The sequence below is a fragment of the Polyergus mexicanus genome, unplaced genomic scaffold, assembly GCF_030449975.1.
Source record: "Polyergus mexicanus isolate NDT 795.1 unplaced genomic scaffold, iyPolMexi1.0 SCAF_5, whole genome shotgun sequence".
Taxonomy (NCBI): Eukaryota; Metazoa; Arthropoda; class Insecta; order Hymenoptera; family Formicidae; genus Polyergus; species Polyergus mexicanus.
The window spans coordinates 7,361,410-7,379,996 of record NW_027223325.1 but is presented as its reverse complement, the minus strand read 5'-3'; the positions used below and the strand labels follow the sequence as shown (position 1 = coordinate 7,379,996).

The 18,587-nt window shown below is 37.4% G+C and overlaps 3 protein-coding genes across 5 annotated transcripts in view; 2 read left to right on the top strand and 1 right to left on the bottom strand.

Annotated features, from left to right (window-relative positions):
* Positions 1-18,587, top strand: part of LOC138933418 (uncharacterized) — a 167,629-nt gene that overhangs the window by 22,956 nt on the left and 126,086 nt on the right. Inside the window, exon 3 of one of the 3 annotated variants that reach the window (XM_070296108.1) lies at positions 1,191-1,562. The exons of the other annotated variants lie outside the window; for them this stretch is intronic. Coding sequence (XP_070152209.1) covers positions 1,191-1,238 — 48 coding nt within the window. The 3' untranslated portion in view covers positions 1,239-1,562. Of the gene's footprint in view, positions 1-1,190; positions 1,563-18,587 lie in introns of those variants that run through there. 3 annotated transcript variants of the gene reach the window in all.
* Positions 6,813-12,492, bottom strand: LOC138933232 (uncharacterized). The gene is made up of 5 exons (XM_070295806.1): positions 11,954-12,492; positions 11,769-11,858; positions 11,626-11,679; positions 7,289-11,537; positions 6,813-6,918 (listed from the first exon to the last, which is right to left on the bottom strand). The coding sequence occupies exons 1-5, from the start codon at positions 12,276-12,278 to the stop codon at positions 6,813-6,815; spliced, it is 4,824 nt and encodes a 1,607-aa protein (XP_070151907.1). The 5' UTR covers positions 12,279-12,492.
* LOC138933230 (uncharacterized) lies at positions 17,914-18,470 on the top strand. Its single transcript, XM_070295805.1, has 2 exons — positions 17,914-18,415; positions 18,460-18,470. Exons 1-2 carry the CDS (start codon positions 17,914-17,916, stop codon positions 18,468-18,470), a joined length of 513 nt encoding a protein of 170 aa, XP_070151906.1.

The following is an 18,587-nucleotide window of genomic DNA, read 5'->3' as shown; positions in this document are numbered from 1 at the left end:
GAAACCCCCTATTTTTTATTGCATATTCTTGTAGCTTACCTCGAGAGCTTTTCAAAACACTATAATTAAATATTTTTTTTATTAAGTATTTTTTGATTTATTTTATTTCTTAATCTGACATATTTTGGTATAAAAGATAAAATATCTCGTAAAACATTTAGTTTTCGATAATCTTACTATATATATATATATATATATATATATATATATATATATATATATATATATATATGTATATAAAAGTTGCGTTTTTAATACAATTAGAATTATACAAATATACATTTTTCGTGAAATTCTATTCAATATAAGAATATAATTCAATATATTTTACATATCTTGCTTTATAACAAGAATTTATTTCTCTCTTCTTTTTCTATATTTTTCTACACTTTCAAATATCGCAGAATATCAATGGTCTAATGTAATTTCTTGTTAAACTGAAGGCAAAAGAAAAGGTGCAGAGAAAACTCGCTTGCCATTATTCTCACTGCCCATTCCACATTTTTGTAGCTACTTTGTTGCGTTTTGTGGATAACTGAATCTCGTAATTGAATGATAACATTTCGTACGAACCCGAATCCATAGATCGTGTGATTCTTTCGAGGTTTCCGAGCCACTGATAAAAATTCCGGCTGTTCTCCAAAAAATTCAACATCTCTTCGCGCGATAGCATAATTGAAAAATAATACATCGTTGCGAGAAAATAATTTGTCACCTCATTCTAGACGAATCAATCTTCAAATTGCAATGTCAATGTTGATTCAGTTTGGAAAAATGCAAAACGAATAGTTTTCTTTTTGAGACAAATAAAAATGTTGTTCTATAATAAAGACACTTTTTTCGCGAGCTTTACTCATATTTTTCAAATAAATTGTAATAAAAATCTAATCTCTAATTCCTCGCGTAATCTGCGATTTGCAGTCATATAAACGTCACTTTTTTATAAACTTTTTATCGAGTGATTCCTTCTCGTCGCATAAATATATCTATAAAATATATCTATATATAAAATAAAAATTTCTCATATAACGTATTGAATATTTTTACTAAATCATATAGCGATGACTCGTGTGTCTCATTAAAAATATTATAAATCGCAATCATTGCATGGCTAATAAGTAATCCAATAATTAATTTTTGTAAAGTTATCAAGAAAGAATATGATAATGTATGATTAATGCATCCGTTAGTTCGTTTCATGGATGCAACAACAAACGCGCTGGACAATGGCGGGATAATTAACGGATATGGGGTAGCAACCCGAGGCAACGAACACGCGTCAGTCCGGGTGTTATTTCGACTACCAATTAGAGGACGACGAGTGCGAGAGAATCGCAGAGTGATCAACAGGCTGCGCGAGGGACGCGGTTTCGTAACGAAGCCTCCTCTTCTGCCTCAATTATGCATGTAAATTACACACATTGACTTAGGGGATGTTCCCGCGCATTCACCGAAAACGTTACCCTATTGGTATACGCGCACACACACACACATACACACGCCCACCTAATTTGCGTTCCTTTAAATTCAACGTTGATACAAGATGTTCTACACGTTGCGAAATTGACAAGTTTATGTAAAATAATTACGATGGCAAATATTTCAGAACGTTATTGCGGCTGGTAGTTTCAATAATAAATAGTTGCTCCAATAATAAAAAAAAACAATAGATTTCACAAATATTAAATTGAAAAAATATATATACATATTAAAAAGTACGTTGTTGAAATATGTGCTTAAATACACATATACATAGTCTGTTCGAAAAGTCCCGGACTACCTGTTTTTCTCGGAAAATATGCATCGGACAAAAAAATGTTTGGTACAAAAGTATGATTTCGAGGGGACCATAGGATGATACCATTGATTTGACCTTGAAGAGTTATTTGAAGATCACATTTAATTTTTTAAATGGAATACTATATTTTTTACTGCATATTCCATCTTGAGAGTTTTCCAAAACACTATGATGAAATATTTTTTCATTAAGTACTTTTTGAGTTATTTTATATCTTATTCTGAGATATTTTGATATAAAAAATAAAATATCTCGTAAAATATTTAATTTTCAATAATCTTACCGTAATACTTTTATGTACAGAATAATGAGCCAATCAATTAATGTAAAAAAAAAAATGTTTGTAAGAAAAAGTATGTAATTATTTACAATGTATTTTTTAAAACAATTATTTGCTTTTTTATACTTATTGATTGATATTAGATTAAGATATAAAATAACTCGAAAAGTACTTAAGTGAAAAGATACTTTATTATAATGTTTTGGAAATCTCTCAAGATGGGCTACAAGAATATGTAATAAAAAATATAGTATTCCATTTAAAAAATTAAATGTGACCTTCATGTGACCTTCAAATAACTCTTCAAGGTCAAACCAATGATATTATCTTATGGCCCTTTTGAAACCATACAACTTTTGTTGCAAACATTTTTTTTGCCCGATGCGTATTTTCCGTGAAAAACAGATAGTCCGGGACTTTTCGAACACACTGTATATATAAATTTATTATATATAAATTTAACATCTTTCTTTCATTTTGCCAAATTGAATTCTTTTTATGTAAAAAATTGCTAAATATATTCCAATTCGTGCGAATTCATCAAGGAATCTACAATATACATATATATATATATATATATATATATATATATATATATATATATATATATATATATATATACATATATGTAAGTCATAAATCAGAGTAAAATTCACATATTTAAAATACCCGATGTACATATGTGTTTCTACAGAGTATAGATAATAATTTACATATATCTCTGTCTGTGCACAGTATTACTTTGATCAATCGGAAGCGTCAAATTACATGTTCTAAACTAACCGGCGCGATAATAATTAATGAGGAGAATTATGTTAACTTGATGAAAGATTTATATTCGAGTCACACGATAGATCTCTAATAAATTACGTTACGGCGCGTCACAAAGAGACTAGTTAGCTCGTAGAAACGAGCCGCCGGCTCGTAATCAAGCCGATTTTAATCATGTATGTAAATTACACGCATGAACTTGACGAACTTGACAGACATACTTCGATCGAAGAGCTCGACAAAGCTTTACAATAAACTGGGTTAGACGCTATTGAAGAAAATAGATTTATATGTATCCAGATTGAGTAGATATATAAGTGTCTCTTGGGAGAAAGGTTTGAAATATTGAAAAATTAAACCGGATTTATGCAAAAAATAATGGTTACGCACAAAAATTATGTATGAAAATTGTAAACCATCAATTCGATGATATCCGTAATTTATAATATATCACTTTAATAAAATAATTATTTATTGTACTTTTATCTTCCTGAAAATTATAGAAACATGCAAATTATATATTCGAAAATATCAATTTAAATATATAGTATATTTTTTATAATTTAGCTTTTTATAAAGTTATATAATAATAAATATAATCAAATATCTAATACATTATATTGTATTTTTTCTGCGTAATAAATTGATTGATAACAAAATAAGGATAATTATTTTGCATTGTGTAAAACTATATTTTACACAATAATTTTTTTTGCATTTTATATTTAAAATATAAAATTTTATTAGATCTTTAGATCTCTCGATTTTTTAGATTTCATATTGCGATTTATATATTTAGTATTTTGCATTCATTTTTTTTTTTTTTTTTCGTTTGCGGCATTTTGTGCCAACCCTGCCTATACGTGAGCATCAGTCCAGTCCGGTTCATGTTTATTCGCTTCGCTCCGGAGACACGGTAGCACATGAAAAATGAAGTGAACAGCATTTATGAGCGTCGCGCGATTTATGGTCGATGCGTACATGTACCGTCGCGCGTTTTCGCGCGACCATTTTTCTGTCGGGAAAGATGGAAAATGTTGGGAGGAACCGTCCTCGTTCTCTGGTTATAAAAGCAGCTTTGGATAACGTAAATAGGTAACGAGATCTTATTCTTCGGGCAATTTGAAATAAATTTTATTCCAGCAGATATTCCGTGCGAGATTTTAATCCGGGATGAATGACATTTGAAAAGCGTTTGCGCGAAATACACGCTGCGCATAAACTAAAATTCGAATAAAAATATTCAGGATTTATATGATCATATAAAATATGAAATATAATTTTTCCGTTAACTCATTGACAAAAATTTTCGCCTTTTACTTTTTAAGAAATTTTCTTAAGAATATTCATTCGGAATATTTATCAGACGATATATTAAATGAGTGAAATAAAAATAGAAGATAAGTTTTTGAAAATAAAAACTATATATATAGAAATGCAAATTTAAAAAAACTGGGTAAATATTGTATTATATTTAATATTTTATATTTTATCACAGTCTTCAGACAAGAAGGACGTTATTTCAATTTTCTCCTGCGGACTTGGATTATTTTATGCAATATCGAAAAACCTTCATTTATCCCTTGCCTTTTCGAATCACCTTAGATGTTTACACGAGTCTCGTGCCGGTGAAAGACCGTAATTTTACAGCGATCGTAACATTCTTTCTACGTGACAGTGTAATTTCCGGCAGCATCGTAATTCCCATGGCTTTGCGTTGCCATAGCTGTAGTCCTCTAGTAATCTGCCCAGTGCTTGCAAAGACACCGGGAAGGTGTCTTCGTAATTTGTTTTTACATTCGCATACACTAAACAGACAGCGCAAATTATGCATGAGAGACATGACGCTCGTGTTATTCGAATTTAAAGTGAAAAAACAGTAATCAGATTTTCACTCTTTATCTAATCAGATTGATTGTTGAAATTGATAAGAAACGTATTCGTCTTCTTGGCAGAAAACACATCTTTATTTTTAATTATAAACCTTTATTTATTATAATTAATCTAATAAATCTTATTTAATAAATAATAAATTTTTATTTTTTTCTAACGTCAGGCAAATTTTATTTTATCCAGATATTAAGAAAAAAAAAAGAAAAAAAAGCACCCCACTTTAGATTCTACAGCTTCTTCTTCTTCTTCTCTGATATGGCTGGGAGACTTTCCGAAAGGAATTGTCTATACACCATTAACTAGGTATAGGTATTAGATAGGTTAATATATGATAAACTAATATAGGTATTGGATAGGATAATATATGATAAACCAATATAGGCATTATATAAGATAATGTGTGAAAACCTCTTTTTGAGTCATATGGGAGGATGGGACCCGAGCGGAATCGAACCTGGAATCTTTCGATTACTAGCCTGCGACTCTACGCCCGGCGCCACACATCGCCCCATTCTACAGCTTCATAATAAAACCATCAATTCTCGACGCTGATAGACAGGCGGCCTGTCCGTAATGGGGAGGACGGGTAGTAACGGGAATAGCCCTCATACGCGTATACATCGTATTTTGTCAGTGATGTAAAAATGGCGCGAATCTTACAATTTCAAATTCCCTTCGCACGCTCTCCTATTCTTATAGCGAGAGATATTTCTCCGCGGGTAGCCGGAGATACCAGACAGAAAAGACGTATGATAAACGAGGAGTTAGTCTTTTATGGGTACTGAACGATTTATAGCACTGTCCAGAAAGAGAGAGAGAGAGAAAGGTGAATACGTCCACCCTGTAGCACGCAGTCGTAACATTATTTCCCGGCAGGGGCATTTCTCGCGGATTTTGCGCGATAAATCACACGCGGGGAAAAATTCTTAAACAACGTTCCTTTCGATCGCGTAATTGTAGCTATCCTATTATTTGTATAAATAAAATAACAGTGACCTCAAAAAATTATTATTTGAAGAAAGACACTTTATTTGAGACGCAGCGAATATGCCTAGCTTTAAAAATTTAGATAAAGTGTGAAAAATTACTAATTTGTATTTGAAGTAATCGATGAAAAAATAAAAATATTATAAACTTGAAAAAAATTATTTAAAAGAATACAATAATTTTATTATTTGTAGATGTTATATTTGAAATTACGCTGCAACTTTTTATTTTCAGGATGTAATAAAAACAATTTAAAAAAATTAACTAGTTAAAGAATAGTAAATTTACAAGCGAAGCGTGTATATAAAAAATATTAATAGTATTAGTAAGCATAAGTAAAATAACAAGAGACTTTCTCACAAAAACGTATCGTTCAAAAAAGACGCTCTATTGAAGATCCAACGAATATAAAATTTAATATTAAAAGATCAGATAAAATGTAAAAAACTGCTAATTTTCATTTGAAGTAATCAATTGAAGAAATGAAATTGTCACGAACTTGCATAATTATATATAGCATTTAATAAATTCATATAGTATTCAATAATTATAAAAATGCAATATTAAAGAGGAAAATTCTATTATATATCGTTAAAAAAAATACAATAGTTTTATTAATCGTGATTTCTCGGCAATTTTTTATTTTCAGGATATAATAAAAACAATTTAAAAAAATTAATCAATTAATGAGTATATTTGCAAGCAAAGCGTGTATAACATAAAAGATATTAAACTCTACAACGATCGATATAAATCTACCCAGTTGTATTCCAGTAGTATAGGGGCCACTATAGTGAGACACAACAAACCCCCACTCCTCGGCCACTGGCGCCGACCCCCTGCTGTGCCTGTCTGGGGCCCTCCCCCCCTAAGGGTGTCTGTGGAAAAAAAGAGTGGAGGGGACTCGTGGACGTCTACGAGGCAATTTTCCCTTTAAATTTTTTATTTTTTATTTTTTTTATTTTTTTTATTTTTTATTTTTTTTCGGACGCGTGAACATGCTCGGGCTCGAACCTGGGTCCTCCGCGTTTCCAGACAGGGTCCTAGTATGCTGGGCTAGCTGAAATCTTATTAGAATAAGGCTTAGATGTAGTATTTGTAGAGAGTAGCCCTCCGACATAGGGGACCCAGCGCTCTGATTGGCTTAACTATAGTGGCCGGCAGTTTGATTGGATGAGGAGCATTGTTTCTGAGTGAGAGGGAAAAACGCGGCAAAATAACACGTGTGTAAGAATCGGCAAGATGGCGGCCGCCGAGAATGGTGACGTCACGAGAATAGAAGGGGTCGTAAAAAGCAAGTCTGTGCAGGTAGCGATTACGAAGGTTTTAGAGCTTCATGACGGCGCTTAGACGAGGAGAGAAAGGATAGGAAAATAGTAAATGTTTTTATATAAGCGATTTAAAATAAAAATTTTTTATTAAATATTATACTTATGTTTAAATGTAAATAATAATTTCGCAATGTACAAAATTTCTTATGTGACGGAAAACATGTAAATTCGCTACTATATACATCGATAAAAACGAGAGTCGAGAAAGATTAGCGTTCTATTATATACCCGTATGGTAACGAACAATGACTATCGATAAATCTACGTTTTAGTAATACAGGTTCGCATACTTTAGTTTCGTCCCGTGTTACGATCTCATGAAACGCGGTGCGACGAATTGCTCTAAAACGTAGATTTATCGATGTTCCTGCCAATTCTTTTTCGTTCTCTTCATTTTCTCGTACTCTCTCTTTATTTAGCAATAAATTCCTAATACTATTAAAATTGACTAACCGCGAATTTTCGTAATTTAGGGTTATGCCTTTAACTTTACATGCCTCGTGCGTTCGACCGTCTGGTGAGCGTACAACATATGCATAAAATTTCGGACCACCGGACACGAACGCCTCGATATAGCTACCGCTCCCGTAGCTCTCGAGTTCATCGGTCATGTCGCCTAGAAAATTACCCGTACGGGGTTCATACTCGTTCGGATCACCGCTGCTCACGTAAATACATGAATCCGTATCGTAATACAAAACGCGACGATCTAATCGCTCTAAATACGAATATAGCGTTAAACGAGCTTGTGCCGTCGTATACGCCGCTATCACGACATTAGTTAGCGCGGAGGAAACAACAGCTTCTTGTCGCAATCGCCATGAAACATATATTACCTCATCATTTACGGGTAATATGTCGGTTATTTCATGCTCGGCACTTGTCAGTAAGGCTATAAAACGTTGCGGCGTTCTCACGACCTCGGTATTAGGTAAGTTGGACCGCTGACCAAATTTGCCCCAAAAAGAATTTAAACACAGTTTCGCGACAGAACGTAAGCCGGGATTCCGAGCGACGTTACGTTTATCAAGAACGATACCTTCGGTTTTCTCATACTCCCGCAGATATCTTTCTTTAGCATCGTCGTCGTTTTCCCCGCATTCGCTCGGCCATCCGCTGGCTTCTTGTTTAAGTTGCAAAAATGTATTTATATACTCGGCGAACAATCCACCTTGACGGGTCGTATGATCGAATTGACTAACTTTATATTGCCAAATCTCACTTACAGCCGTCACGTGATAGCCCTTTTCGACGGCCTTGCGTAATTCGCAGGACACCCACGTACCCTCGAATTCGCGTTCCTTAGCATCGTTGTGCGTACAGGCCGATTGCGACAATGTTTCACAGCAACTGCGACATAATGCAAAAAGCAATTTTCCCTGCGTGCGATATGGGAGTACAGGATGAAATAAATCACGTGGCGGTAGTACTTTGCACCGTATGAGACCTTCGAACGTATTAAAATTATAATTCGGTGCCCACCCGATTAATGCGGAACATTCCTCGCCGACATAAATATCAGGATGACCGATCGGGAAAGCACCTGTTTTTAAAACATATGGGTATAAGGAGCATACGTCCACGTAACGTATTTTTTCCATACCTGTAACCTCATAGCGCGTCACAATATTTCCCGTGCGTCCACCGAAAAATGCATCGCGCGGATCGAGCGGAGGCGTTTCCACCATCGGATGGTTCTCGAGATATTCACGCATTTCGCGACTATCTCGCATATCGCGATCGAAAGAGCACTCCCACTTTTCTATCACAAAGTATTTCCGTTGTCGAAGTCTCCACGAGATTGCGAGAGTTCGCTCGTAACGTGAGTCAATCGTATCCTTGCAATCCGATGTAGAAAGTGGTCTATCGCGATTCATAGGAAAGCAAGACGGGCATCCGTGCCAAAAACATCCGTGAAATTGTAGCACATGACGTTGAGGCGTCTCTGTATCAGGCGTTTCGTAATATCCATCGACGAGCGTGCCGTCGATTGTACGATATTCGCGCGAGCGCCCTGCGTGGTTTATAGAATGTCCGAGCTCGCGTTCCTTCCATATCAACCACTGCAGAGCTTTACGGGAATGATTGGTTGCTTTTCTGTATCCGCCAGTTGGAATGACGCCTATCGTATTTTGTTGCAAAAAGTTTTTCCGAAAAACAGTCATACACGTCGAAGCAATTGTCGTGCATTCCTCGAACGGACATACATTTCCACGAACAATAAAAATTTTTCTGAACGCCATACACGCTTGTCGAAGAATATCAACGTCGGTACGACAATAACGAATGATCTCACGTTGAAAATCGAACACGGTGTTTTTTTGTCGCATATCAGCATGCCATACAAGAAAGCGTTCGCGCTCTTCCGATTTCATTGTCTCCGGAGAATAATAATGAGCGTCAGGCAAGGGGCCGACATATGACTGATTTTCGACAGTGTTAAACAAATGCGGAAAAATGCCTTTATCCGACGTATCCTGTAATCCGAAAGCCTTCGGTAACTCGGATAAGCGCATCGGCATATAATTAACACTGTCGATGAATTTCGTATGTCCTACCGTTAACACCACGATCTTTGTGCCGTTTAATATTAATTTAGGTTCTAAGTTATTACGATTTTCAACAATATACTTTAAAATAAATTGCGCGTCGAACGCTTTCGCATTATGTGCTATGCAGATGATCTGCTTGAAGTATTTTGTCGTACGCGTTGCAAAATCGACGAATTGTTTCACAGGATCATGACGAAATACGAACTCTCGCACCCCGCACCATCGGCACCTCGCGGACAAATTATTTTCTTTCGCGCACGCTTCGCAAATTTGTTGTGCCACGCAAAGAGTGGGAACGTGTTTCTTTACGTTCGACGTACCTTCGAGTGACTCGTCTTGTCGCGTTTCAAAATCGTAAAATACGAATGCTACACGCTCTTTTTTGCTCGTACATGCACGATCGTTTGCCACTTTACCGTCAAATTCTGTGCTCTCTTCTGTGCTTCGCGTAACTGTCATCGCTGGAGCCATTGTCGATGATGAAGACGACGGTACGGTAGAGGAATCATTATCACGTCGAAGAGGCTGCATGTAGCACAAATGATTCTCAGGCTTTGGTGAACGGCATAATTTGCAGTAAGAAACACCGCATTCGTGTCTCGCACCAAATTTAACGATGCGTCCGCATCCGTCGCAAAATCGCACGACATTGCAGATACTTTCAGTTGATTTACCGTCGTACGATTTTACGCTGCGATGACGCTCGAAACACTTCTTACCGAAAAATGCCCGATTACACACGTTGCATTTTATACTTTCGGACTGCTTACACGACGGCACAGTGAAACACCGCGGACATTTATTTGGACAGCGATGACCCGTTTTATCGTTCCGATAACCTATATTACACGGCTCGCAATAATTCCTACAACCCACAGCGGCATTTAAATTTATAATAGGGTTATAATGGCGTAAACGCTCATAATACATTATATTTAAGCGTAACGAGGGTTCACGGTCGAGAGAAGCAAGTAGCGCGATACCGTCGTACATCGGTTTCTCACCGCGCCCGAAAGTACTGAAATTATAAACTACAATTGCGATATTATCAGCTGCGAGATATCGTTGAAAGCGATCGATTTCCGGAATTCCACATCCCTCTTCAGTTATCGTAACACCAGCGTTCCTAGTTAATTGTAATGCGAACTCACGCTGAAGCGGGGAATGCGGGTGTCTTATATTATTCCATTTTTCATGTAACGCACCCGTACGTAAGTTACCGCGTTCGCAGTAAATTCGCGCTACTACGAGAGCGCGCGGAAAACATAAATTGTCGGAATTATTTATTGTTACTATTGAGCGCTTCACAACGTCTTCGTTTGTTAATTTAACACGTCCGCGACCCGAAGGAACTGTGATATTAAAAACACGAATGTTAAAGTGTTCCGCGATATCGAGTCCCCCAGCACTCTGCGCTACTGAACTCACGAGTTTCCAGATATCATCATACGATATGTCTCTAGCCAGACGAAAGGATAATCCAGCAGGGCCCTGAGATAAATTCGGAGAATGGAAAGTCATCCCCGCATAATCTCCCGGTTCGCATAAATTTAAAACATACGCGTGAATTTCGCGAAACGCATTTTCTAATGTGTGATAAATATTCGAGCCTTCGCGTATCGGTCGTATCGCGAAACTCGCTTCTCTCCCGATTATGCCGAACCTCCTAAATTGCCGCATATTTTCCGTCAATAAATCTACGTAATTAAAATTAATAACGCCGACCTCATGACGTTGCTGTTCCTCCGCCACCTCCGGCTCTTCTTCACCATCTTCGGTCTCCGACGAGGGATTACAGCGTTCTTCGCCGACGACTTCCTCTTCATTCTCATCCTCATCGGTTACTCCCTCGTTATTACAGAGTTGCGTTACTCGTTCTTCAGGAGTCGCTTCTTCATTTTGGCCACCACCACCACCTCTCTGCACTGTCGAAACAAAAGAAAAATTTAATTATAAATAAAATAAAAATTACATCTACGTTATTTTTATTCTTTTCAAAATTTTGTATCTCACCAGGTGATGCCGTGATATCAGCTTCGCTATCGTTTTCGGCAGAACGTGCTCTTCCTAAAATTTAATATTTTATCAATCAATATTGAATATAGAAACAGTATATAAAGATTAATATTTTTATTTTATTTTTATGCGAAACTTACTCAAAGTTCCTGTTTCGAGCTCTTCTTCAGCCGGACGTTTTCGAAGCTGAGAGGGAGGCTCTCGCCCATCAGTCGCAGACGTGTTGCGATCTACAAATTATGATTTTGAAAATTTTAGTTAATTCCTGTCTATCGTATTCGATTACAATACAATTGTACAATATAAATAAAAACATTTTGCTTACCGTTTAAGCGGTTTCCACGATGGTTTGATAGCAGGAAGGCTATAAGGCCGTCTGCATCCTCCTCCTCGTGGTCAAATGCCTCGCGCATTTCTATTATTTCACCCGCGATATGCAACAACTCGGCATAATTGCCAAAATAGCCTAGTCTATATAGCACAGCGAGTATAGTATTCGAACTAGCACACGCAAATGCCCGAAAAACTGAATAATTTATTTCTGCCGATTCGTCCGATAACACTGATAAATAGCGCTCGCTATTTATCGCAGGCGACAAATTCGAGCCTATAATTATGCATTTACCTAATAGCTCTTTAAGTCCAGCCATTTTTGCCACTTGCTCGCGAAATACACGATATCTCTATTTTCCACGGAACGACTCGCGTTACTTCGAATGATGTCGAACTCGAAATTACCTTTTTTACTTCGGCACGGAGAATTTATTTAAACACATATCCCCACTTTTTTCCAAAAAGGAAAAGTCTTTGAAAGATTTAAAATTTTTCCTTTCTAGGTAGTTAGATTAGATTAGTTCGAAGAAAACAAAAGAACGCCGGCAAAAGAACGTCGACAAAAAGAATCCCTGTTTTCCAAAAAGCCGATAAAGTAGACAAAAAAATATTTTATTTTTTATCACGTTACTATCTTATTTACTTACTTTTATTACTTTTGTTATAGCGATCCTAAAGTAAAAGCTTTGTAGCGATAAACGTTTTTAAAAATTTTCGTAGAAGAGACGGGATTATGTCGATTAGAAAATTATTCCTTTATAAAATTTTTACAATATAATCTCTTACAATACAATCTATAAAAATTTATTACACAGACGATAAACATTTATTTACGCTTTATAACATATTGTAAATGTATTTAGAGAAAAAAAAAGTTTAGAGAAAAATTTTTCTCTTGTAACGAATCTAATTTCTAGATGATTCTAGATGTTTTTTCGCGTAATTTTTAGTCAGTTGAACAAGATTGAACATGAAAAATCACGATTTTTCCTGTTATTTAATTGTCTATACAAACTTTTCCCCCACTTTTCTTTATATTTCGATATATAAGTAGCGCGAGAAGATGTAAATCCTTCATTCGAGTTTCCCCGTACGAAGTCTTCATTTCGGCTGCGTTACAAGAATTCGGCATTGTTTTGCCTGGTGTTCTCTCAGTTTTATTCAAAAAGTAATAACAATGGCTGCCGCGAAAGAAGTTTCCAGTGATCAAAAAAATCTAACCGATTTTGTTAAATCTACGCACGTTTGCGATATTAGCAAATCGGACAGCAAGTTCGACAACGATAGAAGAAACGAACAGCGATACTTATTACTATCGACAACGTATGCCCTTAATTCATCGTGTACTAAGAAGCTACATGTGGGCTTGCAAGCAACAAACGAAGGTTATTTCGCGCCAATTGTTAAATTAACGGGTAATTATGCGGACGGAATTTGTCTCGATGCCGTCACCTGGCAACAATTTCAGCTCAACATGGAACAGATAGGACTGTACTTGAGTGAGAATCAAAAAACCAAACCAAGTCCGATTATCATCAACAATATTTCCATCGGCTTCACCACCGCTTACGGGACGCGGGCTGTGATAGTGACTTACAAGGAAAATGTGGAACAAACCGCGAGTAATGGAGAGACGGAGGAGCAAGCGCAGCCGCCCTTGAAGAAACGAAAAACCCACAGCGTCGCTATTGTGATGCAGAAAGCAACTTTTCTCGGCATGGAAAATATTACAAGATGTGTGGATGCTCGATTGTCACAGCTAGTTTCCATCACTGACGCCGTCAACACCTGCGCCAATTACTTAACGAACGAGATAGAATTAAAACTCCCAACGACTTACATAAATCGTGAAATTATAAAACTCATGGTTAGTGATAATTTTCAAGAAATTGAACGCAATGTACAAACGCAAATAAGAGATTTAACCTTTTTAGATGTATATTTCAATATTGTATTTGAAGAATTACTTTCGCTCGGCTTTAATGAAATTGTACGTATAATTTTAAATCGTAATTGTTAATTTTATAAAAATAAAAAATAAAAAATTATTATCAATAAATATGAAATTTTTCCCACCTTAAAAATCACAGACTATATTTTTCCTTTACCTTTCTCTAATATTTCCTTTACTTTTTTACTTTGCGCATAGAACATTCTATCAAAAATAATATCAAATGTTAGTTGAACGCTAAACGAGCAACTTATTTCTAACTTAAGCGTTCACAGAGCACCGTTTATAAGCTCGTAAGCAACGGTGCTCAAAAAACGCTGAAGCGAGCGCGTTCCCGCGAATACGCTTATTAGCATCGTTCCCGCGGCTACTTATCAGCTAATCGACCGCGGTGCTTTCCGCTCGTTCACGTGCCGGGAAACGCTAGCGCGAGCATGCGGCCGCCGCGGTGGGCCTTCCGGAGCGCGGATAAGCTTATTACTCTCAACATATATCTGCATATTAAACATATTCGATGCACGTATTTTTGTTATTGTTATTAAATATTCCTGATTACTTTTTTATTTATGAGAGCGCGCGTAAACGACAAATCGTTCATTTCGCAAAATGGATGTACGGTGGAAACATCCTTGGACGTCGATCGTCTGCGGGCCTACGGGGTGTGGAAAAACAATTTTCGTGAAAACGTTTCTTCGTCATTTATCCGTCATGTCGGATGTTCGATTCGAGAGAATTTTATTTTATTACGCCGAGTGGCAAGATGCGTATCAGCGTTTACAATGCGACGCGCGTGAAAAAGAAGAAGAAGAAGAAGAGAAAAGAACACAAAAAACCGGTTACGATAATAATGCTATGATAAAATCGAAGAAAAATATCATCGAATTTCGCGAGGGGTTACCGCGTCCGGAAGATTATTCCAACGATGCGCTTTCGCCAAAATTAATAATAATCGACGATCTTATGAGGGAATCTTCGTCGTGCGACGCTATCGTAGATCTGTTTACCAAAGGAAGTCATCATAAAAATCTCAGTGTTATACTCATCTCACAAAATCTCTTTCATCAAGGGCGCGGGCAGCGTGACATATCTCTCAACGCGAATTACATAGTAGTTTTCAAAAATCCACGCGATCGCGCTCAAATACGTCATCTAGCGCGCCAGGTATATCCCGATGATCCAAAATTTATGGAAGAAGCCTACTATGACGCTACATCGAGACCTCACGGGTATTTATTGCTCGATTTGAAACAATCGACTCCAGACGAATATCGCTTTCGTACGTGTATCTTTCCCGACGATACGCTGCATTACGCTTACATTCCGCGCAGATCGAACAATAGAAGTGGGGGCGTATAAAGGTTAAAATTCCCGTTCGCAACTTGTCAGTCGTGTAATTACAGCGTAATGGTGAAAAAAGAAGATCCCGATAAAAAGCTGACGTCATCGAATAGTGCAATAAAGCATGCTAGACGGTCTATCGGAGAGAGAAACATATGTCTTTTAAAAACTTTGTGTCATTTGAAAAAAAATCAAAGAACAGCATTCTTACGTGCCGCTGACAATAAACTCATAAAGTGCATTCAAGAGTGCATTTTCAATACGTTAAAAGGTAACGTACCGCTTCGTTGTAGCGATAAAAAGCGATTAGCCAAACATAAAACGGCCCTACGGCGTGTTGCGGCAAAACAAGGTAATTGGAAGACTAAAAGAAAATTGTTAGTACAACAAGGTGGATTTTTACCCTATCTTATCGGACCTATACTAGGGGCTATATTATCTCGGATTATCGGCGAATGAAAAAGAAAAATACAATCCTATACAACCCATACATTCTAGGAAAGATAATAAAAAAAGGAAAGTGTTATCAGCTGTATTTTGAACAATGGAGAGAGCTAAGAAAATGGTTTTGATATCTACCGAAAATCTTGAGAGAATGCAGCGAATGCAACAGCAACCGGAAATGACATCTATTGCTATGACTGATAACTCGTCGAAGAAAAATACTGGAATATCAAATGCGGAAAATGTAAATAATAATAATAATTCAGTACGAACACCGGGAACAGCTTTATCGCGACTCGATGCGGAGATGTGGCGTATTCTCAACCTCACGACTCCTGTCGACGAGGACAAAAGATGGAAATTGTATAAGGAAGTATTCCAACGCTATCTTCACTTTGCTCGGGAAGCTAAAAAACGCTTACGCGAGGATGAGCAGGATAACGACGAGGACATTAATGACGAGCAGAACGAAGCCACGAATTTGGATATCGACGATAACGAATTTATGGAAACGTCAGCTTTAATTAGCAGCGACCGCGGTGACGGGAGCGCTAGTAGTAGTAGCAGTAGTTTCGGGAAAAAACGCGCGCAATCGGCTGAAATGATCAAAAAAATACTCGGTAGTGTACCGAAATCTTATCGTGACAAAGCGCGTGCGATATTAAAATACTTGATCGATATTCCGACATCTAAGATTAGCTGGGATAGACGAGGACTCGTAACTATAGACGGCGCCGTCGTAACGGGTTCGAATATCGCGGAACTTATAAACGACGCGATACGCGAGAGAAAAACATTTAAAGCAACCGGAAGAATTCAGTTTGCTCGATTACTGCACGACATAGGTACTCCTTCCAATCTCATAGGAAATAATGATTTATTATATACGTTCGTCCGATCTCATCGTATTAAAAACGTGGTTCCGCGCGGAAGTTCCACTCCGAAAACTTCGACCGAGCGTTCAAAGTCGTACAGCCGTAAGGTAGACGAAACGAGCGAAGGAGATACGCTATTTGTATCCGCCGACGAGGACGAAGACGACAAAACATTAACGAGCTACGCAGATTCTCCGACAAAGAAAAGAAAAGGATTGCTCGACTGGAGCAAACTCGAATGATGGAGCTCGAAAAATTGTATTACAATCCCTCGCACTATGCCGGCTATTCGGCGACGACCAATTTATCGCGAGCCGCTAAACCGAAATTCACACGTAACGAGGTCATCGATTGGCTTAAATCGCAAGACGCATACACGTTACATCGTCCGGTACGTCGAAAATTTCCACGCTTACATTATAACGTGACAAATATCGATGACTTATGGGAGGCCGATTTGATCGATATTCGTAATCTCAAGAGTTATAATGACGGTTATTCATATCTATTAACGGTTATCGATGTGCTTAGTAAATTCGTTTGGGTAGAGCCTTTACGCGACAAAACAGGCGCCTGCGTGGTAAAAGCCTTTAAACGCATATTCTCGAGAAACAAAGAGCGCCTACCCGTATACCTGCAGACCGACAAAGGTAAAGAATTTATTGCTCAGCAAGTACAAAATTTCTTAAAAGAAAAAGATATTCGATTTCGTGTAGCGCGTAATCCTGATATTAAAGCAGCTATAGTGGAACGCTTTAATAGAACGCTCAAGGAACGGATGTGGCGATATTTTACGCACAAAAATACGCGACGCTACATCGATGTTTTGCAGGATATCGTTCGCGCTTACAATCATACTCGGCATTCCACCATCAAAATGCAACCTGCAGTCGTTACGAGGGAAAATGCGCGAAGCGCTCGTGAAAATATGAATCGTCGTTGGAACGACAACGGCGATGGGGCGAAGAAAAAGAATCGCGGACAAAAGCCTAAATATAACGTGGGCGATTTCGTACGTGTCAGTAGAGCAAAAGTAGCCTTTGAGAAAGGATACGAGGCAAAGTGGAGCGAAGAAATATTTCGAATTCACCGTGTTCTCGAATGGAGAAAACCGCACGTATACGAATTAAGCGATTTAGCGGACGAAGTTATAGACGGAATTTTTTACGAACAAGAATTAGCATCTGTTGTTAAAAACTTGCGAGAAGAAGAATTTATCGTCGAACGTGTGATAAAAAGTAGGGGGCGTGGTAACAATAAACAATTATTAGTTAGTTGGCAAGGATATCCTTCAAAATTCGATTCTTGGATACCCGCTTCGAGTTTAAAATCTTTGAATCAAAAATGAGGGAGGAAGGATTTTATATGATTCTCCCTAGTAATAGCAGTATGCGTTTTTTTCCGGAGAATAAAACCACATGTTTCACTACCGAATTGCCTCAACGTATAGACTTGCAAGGACGTTGGGAAGTAGCGCTCACGGAGATTCAATTTCCGACTAGCTTTCTTCATATACGCCCTGGAGAAGGATTCATAAGATTTATAAATATTCAAGAATTCACGATAGGCCCCGAAAAAAAGAAAATCATCGCTAAGAAATCTGAAATACCTTCGGGTATTTACTCAAGTTTGCACGATATTATAGAAGCTGTGAATTACTCTGCAAAATCCGTGGGTTCGCATATCCTTTGGCAATTTGGAGCTATTATCGGCCGCAAAGTTATTATGAAACTTTCCTGCGACATTATGAAATGTGATATGATTCATTATGTAAATTTTTCCGAAAAACTTTGCCGAATACTCGGCTTCGATACGCACAATAAGCTCAATGCTAGTGTTGTGGAGCGTTTACCGTTATGGCTTTTTAGCGAAACCGCCTTCGATATACAGAATGGCGATGAGAAAAATGATAAAATTGAAAATAATGCCGGTACATCGGGCGTTTTACCCGCCTGGATTTATGACGATGTTGAAATTTATACATCACCATTTTACGTATTTCCGCGTGAACGAGTAAT

Bases quoted from the DNA above. Each gene is read 5' to 3' on its own strand.
- LOC138933230 (XM_070295805.1), top strand. From the start codon at position 17,914: ATGAGGGAGGAAGGATTTTATATGATTCTCCCTAGTAATAGCAGTATG.
- LOC138933232 (XM_070295806.1), bottom strand. From the start codon at position 12,278: ATGGCTGGACTTAAAGAGCTATTAGGTAAATGCATAATTATAGGCTCG. The intron at 11,859-11,953 runs GTAAGCAAAATG...CATAATTTGTAG, and splicing joins TCGTGGAAACCGCTTAAACG to ATCGCAACACGTCTGCGACT. The intron at 11,538-11,625 runs GTGAGATACAAA...TTGTTTCGACAG, and splicing joins TGATATCACGGCATCACCTG to TGCAGAGAGGTGGTGGTGGT.